We start from the raw sequence: 18,703 nt of genomic DNA on the forward strand, positions 1-18,703 counted from the left end.
CATTGCCAACACTACTAAATCGAATGGAAAGTTGAAAATACAATACCAACCTAACGTAAATTTTCACCAAACTCTAATGACATTTTTAAAATTAGGTTGAACGATTTTTTATAAAAACAAAAATACTTCGTTGGTCATAGTCGTTGATTGAAATATTACATTAAAAAAAATAAGGTTTTTCTCTAGGAAATGCGAATATAATATTAAAGAGGAGGAAATGTGTGGTTTTTACATAAATTAATAAAATCAATGTTATTGTGAATTATTTTAAACTTAGTTGAAAGTAGATTCTAGAAATCCAAGGCTCATAAAATTTAGTAATAAAATAATTTTAGTAGTTAGCCGGTTAGCCTACCTGTTTCACTTAAACATCCCCTTTCGTTATAAGTCATAGGCTAAACATAACCTATAACCTCGTGGATTTTAAAGTTTAAATAGCTTTAACGTATAGTTGTTAGGTTGTTACCGACAATTTTGAATAAATTGTACTAGAAGTTAATGAGAATCTGGCTTGTAGTAATCGAAAATACAGTAATCAAAACCTTTATACAATGTCAAACAGTGGTACTTGTAAAATAAAACACGAGTAAATTATTCTTTTTAACTGTAATACCAATTATTTTACTAATAATTTTCAGGTACGTAGTTTCAGATCAAAAGAAAGAGTTGAATTTAAATCATGTTTCGGAAAAAGATAGGGATTCTATGGAAAAATCAAGTAAAGAAATTTCGGAACCCCCTTCAAAGAAACAAAAATTCTCAAAAAATAAGTTAAAAGGTCAAAATAAAGCACGAGGACCAACTTATAGGGTGAAAAAAAGCGAAGAATTGTGCAATACATTAATAAATGTAATAGAAGGAGAAGAAATTCCGAAATGCGAAAGAAATAATTGTCAATTTCTACATGATATTTCTAAATATTTAGAAAAAAAATCAAAAGATATTGGCGATCAATGTTACAATCACGAAATTTCTGGTAAATGTAGCAGAGGATTAACTTGTAGGTTTGGTAATAAACACATTAATCATAGTGAAGGTACAAATAAAGTTGATCAAGACAAATTTTTATTATACAACTCAAATGGTCCATATACACACAATATTCTTAAACATGATGTTCAAGTAGCTCTTAGAAAAAGAACTTATGATTTCAGTTTGGCGGAAAAATGTGTAAAATATGTAGATTATTTAAAGAAGGTACCAATTCAAACATTAAATAAACTTTACATATAATTTTGTACGTTTTAGAATGATAAAGAAATTAATAATGATGACCAGACAAAAACTTGTGGGGCTGTAACAGATGAAGACATAATATCTGTTTTACAAAGAGAAAAGAAAAATATTGATTGGAAAGACAAATTATACTTGAGTCCTTTAACTACTGTGGGTAATCTACCATTTAGACGTATATGTAAAGAATTTGGGGCCGATATTACATGCGGTGAGATGGCAATGTGTTCATCACTACTTCAAGGTAATATATAGTTGATGAATTGAAAAAATATTTTCAGCTTGCTTCACGTTATTCCACCAGTGCCGGAATGCTACTTGAATAATGTGAACTTTCACTGGAATGTACAGTGAGAAATTCAGTCCAATTGATTCCAACTCCAGAGTACCACTTGAGTGGTCAATATGTTGAACAGTGAACTTATTTTTTTGTGGTTTTTAGAAAATTCCTAATTATAAACTAAACTTAGAATAGTACTCCGTAGAGCACTTTCTATCTAGTTCTTTGATTCGAATATGAACTAAATTTAAAAAATCAGTCAATGTAACTGTTAATGGTAGTTAGTTCCATTAATGGATGCTATACATATATTTTTTTAGGCTCACCTCAGGAGTGGGCTCTTTTAAAACGACACAAAAGTGAAGACTTATTTGGTGTACAATTGTGCGCCAATAATCCACACTTACTTGCAAAATGTGGACAACTTCTTCAAAATGAAACGAATATTGATTTTGTTGATCTAAACATGGGTTGTCCAATCGAAATGGTTTATAAATCTGGAGCTGGTTGTGGGTTAATGCGAAGAACAAAAGTATTGGAATCTAGTGTTAGAAGCATTAGTACAATATTAGATGTTCCTTTTACCATCAAGATGAGGATGGGTGTATATAATAATGAAAATATAGCACATATTTTGGTAAGTATTAATTAATTTTTTTGTTTATTATTATTATTTTGAAGCATATCCAAATCACCAACTATCTTTTTGGATAAAATTTCTGAAATGAATTGAATTTTAGGCACCAAAATTGAAAGAATTTGGGGCTAGCCTCTTAACAATCCACGGTAGATCAAGAGAACAGCGTTACACAAAATCAGCGAATTGGGAATACATAGAAACAGTGGCAAAAGCAGTAGATGGACTACCAGTGTTTGGAAACGGAGACATATTGAGTTATGAAGACTATGTCAAAGCAAGACAAACTGCACCAAGTACATGTGGAGTTATGATAGGAAGAGGAGCCCTAATAAAACCGTGGATCTTTACTGAAATTAAAGAACAAAAATTATGGGACATATCAAGTTCCGAGAGATTTGACATAATTAAAAAGTATGTAAATTATGGATTGGAACATTGGGGTTCTGATAATCGTGGTGTTGAAAATACTCGTAGATTCTTGTTGGAATGGTTATCGTTTTTATATAGATACATTCCCGTGGGTTTGTTAGAAACCCCTCCACAAAAAATTAATGAACGTCCACCTCTGTATAAGGGTAGGGACGAACTGGAAACTCTAATGGCATCTCCGTCAGCTTCAGACTGGATTAAAATTAGTGAAATGTTATTAGGACCGGTTCCAGATAATTTTCATTTCTTGCCTAAACACAAAGCCAATTCTTACAGTTGATTATTGTAATATAAATTGTTTTATAAAGTTATTTGTTTTTATTTCACACATACTGATCAGGTTGGTTACGTATCATCGATCAACTTTTGTTTACCTTCAGCATTTCTCAAAACCAAACCGTTTGAGTACCACAGTTGTTTAAAAGAAAGTAGACTGTAATTGCCACCATTGCATTAAAAGTCATTGAAAAAACCCAAGTAGGTCTGGTAGTTATTGTATACTTTTAAATAGATATTTTACTTCATAATTTATAATAAATTTCAATTTATAATAAATTAACAAAACTGGAAGTACCTCTAATTACACTATATTTTTAATTTTTATTGATTCAAATTAAAAAATTTGTATTTTAGTTGTGATACTGGGAATACCAATATTTACACTATAGATCATTTGAATGATCTGGCAATAATAGTGAAAACAAACTTTCCTTTAACTAAAAGTTGTTTTCAAGTGTTCTAGATGTTGCAACAATTGAACATAACATATAAGTAGAAGAATACCTTCTATGAAACTTTAAAAGTAAATTAGATTGTTCAGGAAGTCATTTTCGTTTTCCAATTATTCTGTATCTATACCTAAAAAGATATTTTGTGCTTTACTCTGCAACTTTTGTTCGGCATTCAAAATACACAAATTCCTCCCAGCGGAACTATTTTTTGGGGTTTTTTTTGTACTGCTTCCTAAAGTGTTAGCATTACTCCTTTGAAGTACCTAAAGCTTTTGCTGAAATGAGACATTTACAGAGTAGATCTTCTTTCTATATATCCCTCTAGCAGAATTTGCAGTTGTCCTTTGCCATGCCTATTGTCTTATTTCCTTATTTGTTCTTCTTCTCCAGATGCTTTCATGATTCAACTCCTTTAAAATGTTTTCTTAATATTCTCCTTTCCCAGACTACCCTTTTGTTTGTGGTCTCTTTTGATAATACCCCTAGTTCAGAGCAGTAGAGCACTGTTGGATGAATAACTGTGTGTAAATTCTAGTTCTTGCTGATTTTGATAGAATTCAAAACTGCTTTTATGACTCTTCCTGTCCTTTCCAATTATTTTTTCAACCTTTTGAATATCTGTAATTTTCAAACAGTTTTTATTCCGATTGTACATTTTTGATGATAAATGGCTTATTGGTCATAGGTAGTTTTGATGGGTCAGAAGTCCTAACCTAACCACTTTACTAAACCATTGGAGTGCAACATATTCAAATTGACACAGGTCTAGAATGAAATTAGTTTTCCACAACCAAAATTGATACACTTTCCTACAATTATTTTTTTGTAGGTTGTTTATCAAAGCAAAAAATCATGAGCCTGAGGGTAAGTTTACCACTGAAACTTTCCCTTGGTCCTAGCATACAAACAACATGATGATTTGTTTGTAGTAAATGGGTAAAGGTACTGAATTTAGCAAATCGAATAAAGAAAATTTGATTTTATCTCATTTAAAATTAGAATAGTTGCATTTATTTTTTATGAATTTGTACCTTTCTTCCAATTCAATCAAAGTAAAGTTGTTAAATCTCTTTATTGTATTTTTTTTATCAAGTTATTAAACATTTAGGACAGCTTAAATACAATTTCAAGAAATTACACCATATATTTATAATAAACAACAACATTCCACCCTGTTCTAAATGCATCACTTATAGTCACAATTATACATGTAAAGCTTCTTTTACTCAATATATAACACTTCAATAATAAATACAAATATAAACATTTATAAAGGAATGTACATAAATACTACTTAAAAATTACAACAACTGTTTGTTTTCTTTGCTGTTTTATAGAAGGCTTTTGACTGTATACTTAAACCTTCAGACTTACTCACTAGATCGTCCAATTTTTCTCCTCTTTCTAATACTGCTTGTATGGTATTGTGCTGAAACATTTTGTAGTTATTCAAATATATAGTAAAGAATGATTTTTATAATATTTCACCAGTATAATTTTGGTTTCATCTAAATCTTCTTGTATTTTTGTCAAAGCATCAGCTTCACTAGGATTTTGGTATTTGGCTAAATAAGTATTTAATTGAGGAAATACAACATCTCTTTCTTCTAGAGCTGGCCAATTGGCTGCGGGAAATTTTGCTTGAAATTCGTCCAAAATTTTTGTGATTAAAGTATGTGATACTCTAGATGGGTACTCGTGATCTGTTACTACAACTCCAGCCAAATTGTCTGCTCTCACATAAACATGACACAAATATTCTACAACAAATATATTTTGTTTTTAATTAATTAAATAATGAATAGTTAAGATACCTCCTTCTTTAACAGTCTGTCTGGAAGCTGGTATAGTTCTTTCAACAATAGTTTTACAAAAAAATGACATAAACTCTTGAACTGATCCTCTTTGAAAGAAGCTAAAACTTTGTAAATCGAAAGCGGATTTTAACCATTTTGCATTTGAAGGTCCTTTATATAAAACACTAATACAATAAACCTTCACCATTGTTTTTTCTGTTTATTTTAGCTATCCAATTGCATAACTATAAACTACTTTGAGGGATAACAAATTATAAATTATTATCAAATCATAAATTTTTGAGCTAAAATTGAATAATTTAATTTATAAAATGCTATCAAAAATTTATTTATAAAAAATGATATCAATAAAACTTTCCCAGCCCTCGAAACTTCAATTATCCCCACTTACTCTACTTTGCACGTCATCATTCTTCTTCTTTTATATAATACATCTAGAACTACGATTAAATAGAGGTGTTGTCTTGGATAGAAGAAAAATGTTAACAAGCAAGTTAAACCTTTATATTTCCTCGTTTGATAATTTTAATATCAACAATGTAGGAAAATCTTAGAATTCAGTCCAAATAACATCTCACAAAGTTTAATACAAAGTAGTTCCAGTGTGTTTAAAACCACTCATAAAATAGAAGAAAATCAATAAATATTTGATTTTAACCTCCAAAATTTATTTATTTTATAATTAATTTTTAAATATATATTTATGGCAGTGGAAGATGAGACTAGAAATTCCAACGAAAAAGATAAAGAGTTCAAAGTTAAAGGTAAGCAATACAATTTTGTCAATTCACGTTTATTGGGAAAAAATTGTTCTAGCTGCGATTTTCTTATCTGGCGTCTCCGGAATTTCGGCATTAATAGGCTTTGGAGCAACATTGGCATCTGCTAAAAAACAAGACCCAAAATATTTTGGAATTGGCATGACACCTTCAAAGGAATTATCTGAAACAGGTGCTTCCTTAGCATTAAGAGCTCTTGGATGGGGAACACTATACGCATTTGTTGGATGCGGAGTTCTATTCTATAGTATTTGGAAATTATCTGGAGCAACTGACGTAAGAATGCATTTCCAAATTTTGAAATGTTTTAATTTGTACTGCTTTATTTAGATTAAAGATTTTCGGTACAAAGTTGGTTCAGTACTTCCAAGCATTCCCAAAAATAATCCACCACAGGGAAGAACTGAATTTACTGGCTTAAATGACTTACTGGAATATTTACAGCAACAAAAAGGTGCTAGAGATTAATAGGAGACAACAATTAATGTAGAAACTGATTCTGTTTTGCCTTAAGTAAATGTAATTTTGAATTTTTTATAAAATGCAGAATAAAGTTTGTTATTTTGTTTTTATTTCGATATTAGATATTGAAAATTATAAAATGTAAAGATTTTTTCAACATGTACTGATGAATACAAAATAAAAAGCTATAGGAAACTAAATCAAGAAATGTTGGGAAGGAAAAAAATAAATATCTGAGGAATTTCTCTAAAAAAATTCAAAAGTTTTGATATAATCACGAGGAGAAGACATTTAGCAAGTAGAAGACTTACCAATACAGTGTTGCTTAACTTTCTTTGGTGGTTGAAGTTGATCAAAACTCTTCTGAACTGAAGGGAAGAAAACTGCAGAAATTCCTCATTTCATCACGAAAATTGTGTATTTTATGATTTTTACTTCAATATATTTTTGGTCAAACATACAACTGGAATATATTCCAAATCTCCAGTAGGCCAAATAAGAGTAACCTTTGAAAACGTTTTGTAAATATAGTATTGAACAAGCAAGAATTACTAAGCTTTTATCAATTTAAAATTAACAGTACCTTTATAACTACCAAGTAGCAACATGAAACACCTATAAAGAGTACAATATATTCAATAATAAAATTATTGACAGACAACAATTAGTAAAACTCAATGAAACAAAAAGTGAAAATCATAAAATCATTTTAAGTGTTTGTATTATACATTAACGATCTTTTATGTAATTTGCCAAATGGAGGAATTGTATTAAATGCTATAATATGAGATTTTTTCAGAAACCACTGGACCGATCTTGTTCAATATATACTGCATCTTTAATATGCTATGAACCAGCGATTGAACTAGGATTATCATGATTGCTTCGATAGTTTTTTTTTCTACGAGCGAAAAATATAATTTTCAAAATTGTATAAAAAAGTCAATTTTCATAATTTAGAATTCACTCTAGTTCTATTGCTAGTAATAAATATAAAAATTAAAATACCGTTTGGTTTTTTGATTTTGGATAACCAGAACAGCCGCAATCTTAGTTACCATCAAACATCTCTTTCACTTGATGTCTTCCTGCCAGCCACTATAACTACTATTCTATTATATATTTTGAATTATAAAGCTTATTTAAATGTTATTAAAGATTGTACAAAAACAATAAGATTGATTATATCAATTGTTTGTCCTTAAAAAATTACCGAAAAAGCAGAGAAACTAGAGGACCCCCTTAATACCGGACTTACGCTCAGGCATAATTGCCTATGTAGAATTACAGTGTAATTGACTGGTTTAAAATAAATATTGATTTGACTTTTATCGATTTGTTTTATATTTTTTCTGTTTCTATATTTTGTATATTTTTGACAAGCATTGTTTGAATCTTCAAATTCACATCAAAATAAATCTAATCTTATTATACTTATCACTAATATTATAACATGAAGTTGACTAAGAAAAATGCAATCATAGAAGTATTCTATTATATAATATAAAATGAGCATATATAAAATATCTTAGACAAGGTGTATCTAAATAGAATAGTTTTCATTACTTTTTCAAATTTAAAAGACGTCACTATATCATATGCATTAAAAGTGTTTGTTAATTGAATACTAGTGTGGTACAGCTGAGAGGTCACTGGATGTCAAATAGTTAATGTCAGCTGTCAAAATAGTTGAGTGGCTAATGGTTCTCCACTTTGTAGTATTTCTTGTTTATTTGTAAAAAAAAAAGATAAAATGCAGATTTCTAAATACACTAGTATATTAAATTGTGTTTGATAATGATAGAAGTGGCATGTAGCACACATGAAAAGGACTACACTTAAAATATGAGTTGAATTGTTTCCTAGTTTCCTTTGTATTTAGTTTGTAAGTATGTTTTCAATTTAATTGTTTGTCGAGATTATTGAACTAACGAAAAAAGTTGCAGAAATTATTCTTGAAACTGTTATATTTGATATGTTACACATTCCGGGATTATTTATTTTTAAGATTTGTAATATGGAAAAAAAAGTATCCACTCATTTTTATATTATTTAAAATTCTAAAAATATCGTTTTTGGAGTCTGGTGACCACATGCCTTATGGTTAATGTGTTGATCTTACTGTCTTACCCAATTTAAATCCTTGAAATTCCGGATAATTACTTTGTAATTTATATCAAAATAAACTTTCTGAGTTCAGTTTATTGAAACTTACATATAACACATTTCATAATTATTTAATTTGCTTATCTGTTCCTCCTAATCAAGATTTAATCTAATTTTAAAAACAATGAGTTGCCATGAAAACAAAATCATATTTAGAAATATCCATTCAATAAATTTTATCATGGGAACTTATTACTCAATATAAAAATTGCTTAATTAGATATAAGAATATTATTTTCAGTGTGTAATATTTAGAGTTCAGTATATTTTGGTAATCTCATAATGCATAAAAATATATCAATTTATTAAAAAAATCAGAAACACCAATAGTAACACTTTTATTTACAGATAGTTTAAACAAAAGTTATAGATATGGCTAGAGAAGAGATAACAAGAAAATGGGAAATATTTCAAGGTAGAAATAGATTTTATTGCAATGGGAGGCTAATGACTGCACCACATTCTGGAGTATTTTTATTGACCCTCTGTTTAATAACATTTACCAGCATGTTGTTTTTCATTTTTGAGTAAGTATAATATAGCTAATTGCCACACTACAGTCATAACTTAAAAATTTTCAAAGTGATTGACTCCATTTCTTCATGAAGACCTAATTTTGTTTCTGAATAAATGAGGTGGACATTTTCAAAAAAGATTCTAATGTTTTATTCTGCAACCTCAGAAAAGTGAAAGATATCAATTTAGAGTATACCACAAGAAGGGCTTTGAAAAATGTATTGGAGTCAAAGATAAGGACATTTTGATCTTTCTCAAGGATTGTAGAAACTGTTTGATGTGTGGTTTCCAAACTTTGGGAAAATATCTCTTAGCATTAAAGTTAACTAAAGCAATAAGTTTCCTTAATCCCAATAAAACTGGCAAGCACAAAAAGTCAAAAAATCACAAAATAAACTGAAAAGAGGAAACTAGAAAAATTGGAAACAGAAGAGGAAAAATTCTTGAAGACTTAAAAACAGCTTACAACAGTTGAGCAAGAATAAATTGAGAAAATAACTTGGTTGTTCTATTATACTTGTATTTTATAAAATAAATATTCATCATAATAAAAGTGTAGTAAATTCACGAAATTTCAACTGAGAAAATGTGACAACTAACCTAGAAAAACCAGGAGAAAGACGGGAATTTGATATTCAATTTTTACTAGATACCCTGGTTACAAATTTATCAACAAAATACAAATGATCACAATTGTTAAAAAGTTTATTTTTAAACTTTTTAAACTAAAATTTTTAAAGAAATCATTATAAAACTGAAACTTCCTTTTCAGCTGTAAATATTTAGCAGAGAATGTAACAATAGCTATTCCTATTATTGGAGTGTTGCTATTTTTATTTACCATGTCTTCCTTACTACGTACAAGTCTTTCTGACCCTGGTATCATACCCAGGGCATCGTCAGAAGAGGCAGCGTATGTTGAAAAACAAATTGGTATGTAAAACAGTAGCATTTGCATATAGTACAAGAGTTGCCATTATTTTATACTTAAAACTAGCATTGTAAGCATTTTGTTTAATAATGATTATTAAGTAATGACATTACAATTACCTGTTTACTGATTATGTACTCATATTCCCATGAATATCAATATCAAAAAAAGTGAACAGACCTCAGGGTAATTTGTTAGTAGTGAAGTTATCAGTACTACTTTTGTTCAAAATAGATTGTAACATATGACTAGAAAAATAAAACTTGACTTGAATTTTCTTTGTGGTGAATTTAGGTGTCTTTTGATAAACAATTTTTACCTGTTATTTTAAACTGATTTTCTATTAGAAGAGGCATAGGATCAAGAATTTAAAGATATACATTGATATATAATTATATTTTGATGAAAATCCTGAAAAACTTACTTCAGCTACCACTATGCCAACAGTTTTTTCATGTTTATTTTACAGAAGTAACAAATTCGGCCAATAGTCCTACCTATAGACCACCTCCTAGGACAAAAGAAGTACTAATAAAAGGACAAACCATTAAATTGAAATATTGTTTTACCTGTAAAATATTCAGGCCGCCTAGAGCATCACACTGTAGTTTATGTGATAATTGTGTAGATAGATTTGATCATCACTGTCCTTGGGTGAGTATTTTAGTTGTACAGAAGTTTTTTTACTTCATTTACTATTGTCAAATATAATTTTTAGGTGGGGAATTGTGTCGGTAGAAGAAATTATAGATTTTTTTATATGTTTATTGTTTCTCTGGCATTTTTAGCAGTATTTATATTCGCATGTGCAGTTGCACATCTTATTTTAAGTAAGTAGGCAATGGAATCATTATTTAAAAAGAAAATATTTGTTTTTATTGCTCTGTTCTATTTCTTACACATATCAAACAATGGAGAGGAATTTATTTTTGATGTACAAAACTACTTACATCATGTACCTTTGACTGATTACCAAGATTTTCTGGTTTTAATTATTTTTTTTTTGTTTAAAAATATGATTAAAAACACATATTTTTTTCATCAGGTTTATTTAGGCCCCTCTTGTACTAGTTTTCATTTGTTTTGTCCCAAGTCCCTTTATTAAATATAAAGATCTTTTTTGGTCTTACCCTTGGTTTGTAATAATGTGTCCAGCTTCTATTATTTTTCTTGTTAATATTTCTTTCAGTACAATATGAACATACCAATATATATTTGTGTGAATTATTATAATTTTAGTGACCAAGGACGATCGTGAATTTTTGGATGCTGTAAAAGAATCCCCGCCCAGTGTTATAGTAGCAGTCGTGTGTTTTTTTAGCGTTTGGAGCATTTTAGGTCTTGCTGGATTTCATACTTACCTTACAACCAGTAACCAAACCACAAACGAAGATGTAAGTTGGTTGATTTTTCATAAAAGATATATTTGATCACTGTTTTAAAAGTCTTATCATTTAAAAGACACCTAACTCTAATCTAAAAACTAATTTCTAAAGTTTAATTAGTAATTTTTTTTTAATTTAATCATTTTTTATTCTTCTTTTTTTTCTTTTTAATCGACGCTACGGTCCTTTGAGAACCACTCTCAACAATTGACTGTTAATCTTTTCTGTCCTGAACATGGTACCTCCAACGTCTAACTCCTAGCTAGATCAGGTTCGCCTCAACGTCCACCAACCAGCAAAGGCCTTCCTCTCAGTCTCCATCCTCCAGGAACTCCATACATGGTATTGATCAAAAAGCATCCCCTTCACGTGTCCCAGCCACCTCAGACGCGCCCCCGGATCCTCCACACACCGTTCTCGCAAATAGGACCAAAAATCTTTCGTAGGATCTTAAGTTCTCAGCGGATCAAAATTCGTTAACTTGTCGTTGTCATGGTCTATGTCTCGTATCCATATCTATGGGACGGATTATTGTCTAGTAAATTGTGAGCTTTGACCTTCGTGAGAGCCCTCTAAACTTGAATGATCTCTGAACTGCCCAGAAGCATCTGTTCCTCGTAGTAATTCTTGTTGTCACGTCATTATCTTCAGTTATCAAGGCCCCCCAAGATATTTAAATTGGGAGTGAAGGGGAGGTAAGCGATGTTCTCTGACTTGGTACGTGGTTTGAGATGTCGGGTTCACCTTGAAGTTCTCATAGTTTTCTCCCTAAAAAGCTGCATAGGCGAGGTGCTGTATGATCTTATTTCAAATAGTTCATTCGTGATTTGTTCAGATGTTCCTGGCAGTACCTTCCAGTCAGAAATTGAAGCTATTTTTCTTATCAATACACTAGCTCAAAAGGTTTAACTCTTCTCTTCTCACTATTGATCTAGTTTATTTCGGTGTTAAGTTTTATGAAAATTCTATTGAATGCTAAAAGATTATTCTTCTCAATTAATTCTTGTCACAGTAAGATTTTTTTGCATTATTCTTTTATATATCTTCTTGAGTCCGTAAGTATTTAGTTAGTATTTAATTAGAGCCAGTTTTTTATTTTAAAACAGATAATGTGGTTTAGATGACGTAGATAGTAGTTGAGCAAGTGAGACTGGTTGAGTTGATTGCCACCAATTATCAATATCTTGCATATTATTAAGTATCTTCATTAGTTGTAGTTGATAGTTAGTGCAATTGATTCGCAGTGTTAATTACCCATTGAGCATTACCTTAAGTGAACCTGATAACTTTTGATTGTTGAATATTTTAATTATATTTTTTTATAACCATTTACATGTTCATTTTCTGTTCCGGAGAGATCCGGTGGACAGTTGTCAGCAAAATACAGTCTATATACAACATCTCGAATCGTATAATAACATTTTTAAATGAAATAGATATCTTAATCAGTGAATCAAATCCATTTTCTAGCACAGTTTCTATCAAACTTGATGTTAAATAATTTTTCATTATTTGAATTGAATTAAATAAATTCACTAACCTCTGCATTAATTTCAAACAAAAAAATTGTTATCTTCAATAAACTTGTGTATATTTTTATCTTCTATTTATATTTTTGTTGAGTCAATTTTCTTTTTCAGATCAAAGGTTCTTTTACAAGTAAAAGAGGACAAGAAAACTTCAATCCTTATTCAGAGGGCAATGTTTGCTTAAACTGTTTCCACATATTGTGTGGTCCATTAACACCTTCTTTGATTGACAGGTATTCGGTCAATTTTTTTTTTTGAAAAAAAAACATGTTTGTTGTCCAACAACAATTTTTTGTATAAATGCAAATAATAAATAGTATTTGCTTGGGACAACAAAACTGTTTTGATTTATTTTTAAATGTTATATTTTAATTCTAAAAGAGAATCTTGTTTTTATTGTTCATCATATTCTCGTTTTTAATTTTTTAATGAATTTTCATTATTTTCACTCAAATTTACTTTCAATATCTAAAATGATCATTTTGTTCATAACAAATATTATTTTGACTATCTCTAATTATATAACCCAAGTTGTTCTGTTTATAATAACTATTTTACTAGGGTTTAATTGAATGATGCATAGTTATGAATCAGTGTTTATTTTTTTGATTGATTTGATTTAAATCGAGGCTGTTTTAGAAGAGGAGTCGTAACAGAGAGTTATCGTTATGAAAATAGCAGAACCGTAACGAATGCACCAACGTTACCATTGAAAAAATATGGAATGCCCATTCAGGTAACCAAATCAATACATTCTTTAGACGTTTTAGGTTAGGTTCATTCTATACATAAACCTATACCTGGTTTTATGACCTGTAGTTCGAAAACCTTTTATTTTATTTTAGAAAATACCAAAATATACTCTTTGACAAATGTTTCAACAAACTTTTTCCATCTATTGCATTAACTGTTTGGTTAATTAATAGAAATTGATAAAATTTAACAATTTTTTTTCCAGAATGGTTCTCAGCAAATGACGCCGGACCTTTCAGAAATGCCTGGCATCTATCGACAAACGACAGAAAACACCGGTATGTACAGTCCCTTCAAAAAACGCTTGTATCGCGCCCAACAAATTATTCCGTCCAAAAATTGTGCCAACCAAAAAATTCTACCATCTTATCCATCACAATATTCACAGTATGAATTACCCGAAACCCATATTCACCTTGAAACGTTCAAAAACAGCCGATCCTTACCCCAATTGAAATCTATTCCCGATTACACCTACAATCCCAACAATAATTTCGTGAAATATGGTGTTATCGTACAAAGGGGATCATCGGATCATTATACACCTCCCGATAGAGGTTACAACGTGAATGTAGTGAGGAGGGTGGAACAGAGGCACGGGCGACGACCGAGGCCTAAAAGTAGTTGTGTTTATGAAAATGTAAATGCCACCAATGAATTTTGTGTGGTGAGGATTAATAGCGAAAGAAGTTTAACACATAATTTAAGGGTTGAGAATTTTCCTATGCCGGATTTTAATCAGATGTATATACAAGATAGGTATAATTAACCGCCTTGATATTCAGTATAATTCAAAACTGGTTTAACACCTTATATTTTCATAAAAAGTAGTAATAAAATTATTTGTGTCTTAAACTAAGAAACTTGATAAAAATATTTCTGGTTTGCAATGATTCCGAATATCACCCTACGTGCTGTATCTACTAATTTTGGTCTTAGAATTTTTCTTACCTAACCATAAATGCATAGTTATTCCTATAATATACCTGTTTATATTGAATCTTTCTATATTTATATTTAATTATTTCATTTTAGTATCAAAAGAAAATCGATAAAATATTTTGTATTGTAATGAAGTTAGGTTATTCTTCTTTCCCATGTAACTAGGCTTTTGTCTCTACGATTACATAGTTATCAAATATTCTAGAGTGTTCTATAATTATTCTGTACAAACTTGGAGAATATTCTAGTGACTCAAATTAGCTGTATGGGCAGTGTTTGGTAGAAGAATAAATAAGAGGACGGAAGTTGACATTATAATTTAGAAAAATTACAAAATGTAGTACCTCCTGATGTGTTTCAATACTTTGGTTACCAAAATGAACAGAAATAGTATGATTTGTCTTGAATTTTTTTAGAAATATCAAAATTAGTATCTAGATACGGTTTTGGATAATGTTGTCTTCTTAACTGGTTCCGTTTTCATTTCTATCAGTTGTTGGTAAAAAAATTGACAAATTCATTATGTTTGTGGAAATTTTTCTTCTATTGATTCAATATATTTCATTTATATAATTGGATGTTAAAAAAACTATTTTCATGTTGTAGTAGATTCAAGATGGAGTTGATATTATTTTCTCAAAGCGTATTTTGTCTATCTAATATTTTTTGGACAGGTTAGCTCGACATGGACAATACTTTTTTAAATTACAAGATACATTTTAAGGAAATGTTATAAAATATAAATGTATATGCAATATATTTTTATTAATTTAAAAAATGCAATATGATGAAACGTTTTGTGATCTCGGGTGCTTTATTCGACCGAATATGTTTCCTTTTTGTTATTTAATTTGATGTCTATAATATATTACAAAATATTTGATTTTTGCTTACGTTTCGTTGGCGGAGATTTATTTTCTGATGCTGATACTGGTAAGTTTTGACACTTTATATGCAAAGAGTAATAGTTTTATAAAATTATCTACTATTCCGCTAACGTTGTGATATTAATTCAAAAATAAAATAACGTCACGCATTATTTTTATATTTTGTGTTTCAGAAAGTAACACTGGTAGCATAACCCACTTAGTATCCAGCGAACAGCCTCTAGCTGTGGTGCCCGCGACCGTACATTTACGATCTCACGAAGAACCCCTTCAACAATACAAATCCCAAACCAGTTTAAACCATTCACCCGTCTACAACAACATCACACCGATACACACATCGTCGCTATTGAACAAATCTCAAACTTGTATCGATAACATCAACGCCAAATCTTCTTCGAAAGAAAAAGACATCGCACTTACCGTGGAAGATCTCCATTTAGATCCTGTGATATTGAGGGAAGGTCACATGTTGGCCAATATCAACGACAAGAGTCGTTTAAACGATATGCGACTCGATAACGACATGACAGCTCAAGAAAAGGAGAACAGTTTATTTAGTGTGAGTAGACTGAGGTTGTTACAAGATACGACTATGATTGAAAGTGCTTTAGATTTAGATTCATTGGATGGATCTAGTTTGGGTACGAATAGTCAAGCAGGACTTATGAAAATCGATGTTTAGAGAATGTACATTATCAATTCACGTTTGAGACAACCTTTTTATATATTTGTATCATAAAATATATGACCAATATCTAAGTGGCTGGGTTCTTTATCGGGATACATTTTTAAGTACAAAGACGTTTTAGTATATCAGTAAACTGACTTTTAAAAAATTTTATTCGGTTATATAATGTTGAAATCTAGTAGAACAATTTAATAATGATTTATTGATTTTAACACTAATGATTTTTCATCGATATTCCTGTTTCGCAATGCTGTAGATGCACCATAATAGTATTTTTATAATAATTCATCATTAAAACATTTTTGGGAATATTTTGAATGTCTTTGTACTTAACCTTTTTGCCAATACAGAATTTCAATTATTTACATCTTGCCACTATTGAAAATATTTATATTAAATTACAGTCATAATCCCTTTATGTATATTTACTTTTTTTTATACAAACTGCAAGATCATTTTAAGCTCAAACTTTCCATTGTTGAACACCTACCTCTCTTAAGTTACTCTTCCTCCTGCTTATGACTGTTATAGTCGAATTAGTGATATTTTAAAGGCATTTCGAATTATTTTAAATAATTTTTAAAAGTTTGCCATATATTCAAATGATAAAAAAAATTGTATAACTATAGCATTTAAATAATGAAACTCTAAACTGACCTACTTCATTTTACATATTTAATTTGTGTATAGGTTTAAAATAATATCTATACATTAAAAAGATTTTATATAACAAATTATTACAACCGATTAGTAGTTTTATTTAAACGAAAGTAAATGTGAAAAAAATGTGAGGGATGATGTATAAAAGGGAATCTGATCACATCATGATCACGTTTTTTTATTAGAGAAAAAAACGATAAAATCAATGTTCACATCATCATCTATACAAAACGAATTCAATACAATTGGAGAGCAGCTTATTTCACCAGATATTACGGAGGTTCTGAACCATGTATTCTTTCTTTTCAACATTGTTTTCATTTTCTTAAGAATCAATTTTTTTCCTCAAATGGAAGATACAAATATGTGGAGAGAACTGCTTTTTGCTACATATTCAATGAAAACAGAGAAGAAGAGATCTTTGACAAAGCCATTCAATTATTTGTACCATGAACGAGTTCAAAACTAACTTAAATGCATTTTTCGGGATATTTGTTTCACTAAATATAGTGAAATCTTTTAGTTTTCCAGATATTTTGAAATTAAATAAACCGTGATATTACCAACTCCATGTTTGATTAGAAATACTGCAAAACCTTAACTTCACTTTTTTGAAGTATAGATGCAATGTAACCCAAAATTTCCTGATGACGTTTCCCACAAGTCTTCCAGTTTTGTAACTTTTTTCCTTTTTAATATTTTCTGTCTGCATTTTATATCATGAACCATATTAAACTCTGTTTTAATTAATTAATTTATAATCAACAATTTCGTTTATGAAACTACTATTCGGTTTGCAATTTTGTATTTATTTCACCCTAAGTCTAAGTAAATTGAAGGTTGATTCTTAATAAAATTATATCTATACCTTTGTGTTAAAAAATATTTATTTTTGTATATTAATTTACAAAATAACCTTAAATGTTCACTAATACGGGGTGCGATAGCATAATTTTGTTTTTTAAACAAATTTTCTTCTAATGTAGGTACATAAAGTTTTTCTTACATACTTGCCGCATATAACTTTAACTCTTTAATAGATAAAACTGTTCCGTAGCGACCGAATTATGTCTAGACAAATGATAAACCCGTTACTAGCGCATGTTAAAGAAGTTATGATGCCACACCCTGTATGTTTAAATGAGTATTCTAATTTGTATATATTTGAAACTGTTACAAACATGAATATATGTGCTTTGTTTTTCAATTTGCTGTTAAGTATTGCTACAAAATTACTGAAATATATTATTGATATTAATAAAATTGTTGTTTAATAAACATATTTTTATTTATACTGAATACACCGTCAAACAATAGAAATCTGAACAATGGAATCTACATTTCAGTTATCAAATGTGAATTTCTAAGTAAATTTACTCACATTCAGTTCATTTACTTTTCGTTTTCTTATATTAATTATTCGGTTCTTAGTTTGTTGCTTTTCATTTTGCAGTTCATCCAGAGAATCTATAAAACAGTTCGGGAATTCAGATTTTCCTTTCTAAAAAATTGTTCTTATTGAAGCCAGTTCCACTGCAATATGAAGCAGATTTACAAACTGCCAAAGCATTGGAACTTCCGAACTCCTGTATTGATTTGGAAACAAACCTGATTAAGTGTTTGTACCTTGAGCGACTTGTGATTTTAATATACCGTACAACTTCAACAAATATGTCCCCTATCCTATTGTGCAAATTTTCAACTTATGAACTCTTATATTGTTAGAAAATCTGAAAAAGTGATGGTGCCTTAGAGAAACTGTTAATATATCTCTAGAACTTCAACTTTGTCGAAAAAAAATGACTAGTCGTTGAATTGATTTACTACAATTTCTTGTAATCCTCAATTGTTTGGATCGTTTTATCAGTAATG

The 18,703-nt window shown here is 29.6% G+C and overlaps 4 protein-coding genes across 6 annotated transcripts; 3 read left to right on the forward strand and 1 right to left on the reverse strand.

Annotated features, from left to right (window-relative positions):
* The first annotated feature begins 57 nt into the window (after positions 1 to 57).
* LOC130902946 (tRNA-dihydrouridine(47) synthase [NAD(P)(+)]-like) lies at positions 58 to 2,889 on the forward strand. The gene is made up of 5 exons (XM_057815239.1): positions 58 to 586; positions 639 to 1,197; positions 1,249 to 1,477; positions 1,834 to 2,150; positions 2,254 to 2,889. The coding sequence occupies exons 1-5, from the start codon at positions 552 to 554 to the stop codon at positions 2,860 to 2,862; spliced, it is 1,749 nt and encodes a 582-aa protein (XP_057671222.1). The 5' UTR covers positions 58 to 551; the 3' UTR covers positions 2,863 to 2,889.
* Positions 2,890 to 4,437: 1,548 nt separating this feature from the next.
* Positions 4,438 to 5,532, reverse strand: LOC130890966 (synaptobrevin homolog YKT6). Its single transcript, XM_057795429.1, has 3 exons — positions 5,128 to 5,532; positions 4,802 to 5,073; positions 4,438 to 4,742 (listed from the first exon to the last, which is right to left on the reverse strand). The coding sequence occupies exons 1-3, from the start codon at positions 5,315 to 5,317 to the stop codon at positions 4,608 to 4,610; spliced, it is 597 nt and encodes a 198-aa protein (XP_057651412.1). The 5' UTR covers positions 5,318 to 5,532; the 3' UTR covers positions 4,438 to 4,607.
* Positions 5,533 to 5,758: 226 nt separating this feature from the next.
* LOC130890967 (transmembrane protein 242) lies at positions 5,759 to 7,554 on the forward strand. Of its 2 annotated transcripts, none has more exons than XM_057795430.1 (3): positions 5,759 to 5,894; positions 5,947 to 6,185; positions 6,240 to 7,554. In XM_057795430.1, exons 1-3 carry the CDS (start codon positions 5,834 to 5,836, stop codon positions 6,375 to 6,377), a joined length of 438 nt encoding a protein of 145 aa, XP_057651413.1. In that variant the 5' UTR covers positions 5,759 to 5,833; the 3' UTR covers positions 6,378 to 7,554. The 2 variants fall into 2 exon arrangements, with proteins under 2 accessions (XP_057651413.1, XP_057651414.1); XM_057795431.1 differs by having other exon boundaries at positions 5,769 to 5,894; positions 7,171 to 7,554.
* A 446-nt stretch (positions 7,555 to 8,000) lies between these two features.
* LOC130890968 (palmitoyltransferase app) lies at positions 8,001 to 18,109 on the forward strand. Of its 2 annotated transcripts, none has more exons than XM_057795434.1 (10): positions 8,001 to 8,256; positions 8,886 to 9,064; positions 9,826 to 9,986; positions 10,454 to 10,638; positions 10,703 to 10,814; positions 11,224 to 11,378; positions 13,010 to 13,131; positions 13,538 to 13,634; positions 13,857 to 13,929; positions 15,654 to 18,109. In XM_057795434.1, exons 2-10 carry the CDS (start codon positions 8,910 to 8,912, stop codon positions 16,163 to 16,165), a joined length of 1,572 nt encoding a protein of 523 aa, XP_057651417.1. In that variant the 5' UTR covers positions 8,001 to 8,256; positions 8,886 to 8,909; the 3' UTR covers positions 16,166 to 18,109. The 2 variants fall into 2 exon arrangements, with proteins under 2 accessions (XP_057651417.1, XP_057651416.1); XM_057795433.1 differs by having other exon boundaries at positions 8,026 to 8,256; positions 8,902 to 9,064.
* Positions 18,110 to 18,703: the final 594 nt, after the last annotated feature.

Source organism: Diorhabda carinulata, chromosome 2 (genome assembly GCF_026250575.1).
Source record: "Diorhabda carinulata isolate Delta chromosome 2, icDioCari1.1, whole genome shotgun sequence".
Lineage (NCBI taxonomy): Eukaryota > Metazoa > Arthropoda > Insecta > Coleoptera > Chrysomelidae > Diorhabda > Diorhabda carinulata.

Coding starts and splice junctions, on each gene's coding strand:
- LOC130902946 (XM_057815239.1), top strand. CDS start 552: ATGTCAAACAGTGGTACTTGTAAAATAAAACACGA. Junction 1,198..1,248: donor ATGTAGATTATTTAAAGAAG/GTACCAATTCAA, acceptor TGTACGTTTTAG/AATGATAAAGAAATTAATAA. Junction 2,151..2,253: donor AAAATATAGCACATATTTTG/GTAAGTATTAAT, acceptor ATTGAATTTTAG/GCACCAAAATTGAAAGAATT.
- LOC130890966 (XM_057795429.1), bottom strand. CDS start 5,317: ATGGTGAAGGTTTATTGTATTAGTGTTTTATATAAAGGACCTTCAAAT. Junction 5,074..5,127: donor ACAGACTGTTAAAGAAGGAG/GTATCTTAACTA, acceptor TATTTGTTGTAG/AATATTTGTGTCATGTTTAT. Junction 4,743..4,801: donor ATGAAACCAAAATTATACTG/GTGAAATATTAT, acceptor AAAATGTTTCAG/CACAATACCATACAAGCAGT.
- LOC130890967 (XM_057795430.1), top strand. CDS start 5,834: ATGGCAGTGGAAGATGAGACTAGAAATTCCAACGAAAAAGATAAAGAG. Junction 5,895..5,946: donor TAAAGAGTTCAAAGTTAAAG/GTAAGCAATACA, acceptor AAATTGTTCTAG/CTGCGATTTTCTTATCTGGC. Junction 6,186..6,239: donor AATTATCTGGAGCAACTGAC/GTAAGAATGCAT, acceptor TGCTTTATTTAG/ATTAAAGATTTTCGGTACAA.
- LOC130890968 (XM_057795434.1), top strand. CDS start 8,910: ATGGCTAGAGAAGAGATAACAAGAAAATGGGAAATATTTCAAGGTAGA. Junction 9,987..10,453: donor GTATGTTGAAAAACAAATTG/GTATGTAAAACA, acceptor TTTATTTTACAG/AAGTAACAAATTCGGCCAAT. Junction 10,815..11,223: donor AGTTGCACATCTTATTTTAA/GTAAGTAGGCAA, acceptor TTATAATTTTAG/TGACCAAGGACGATCGTGAA.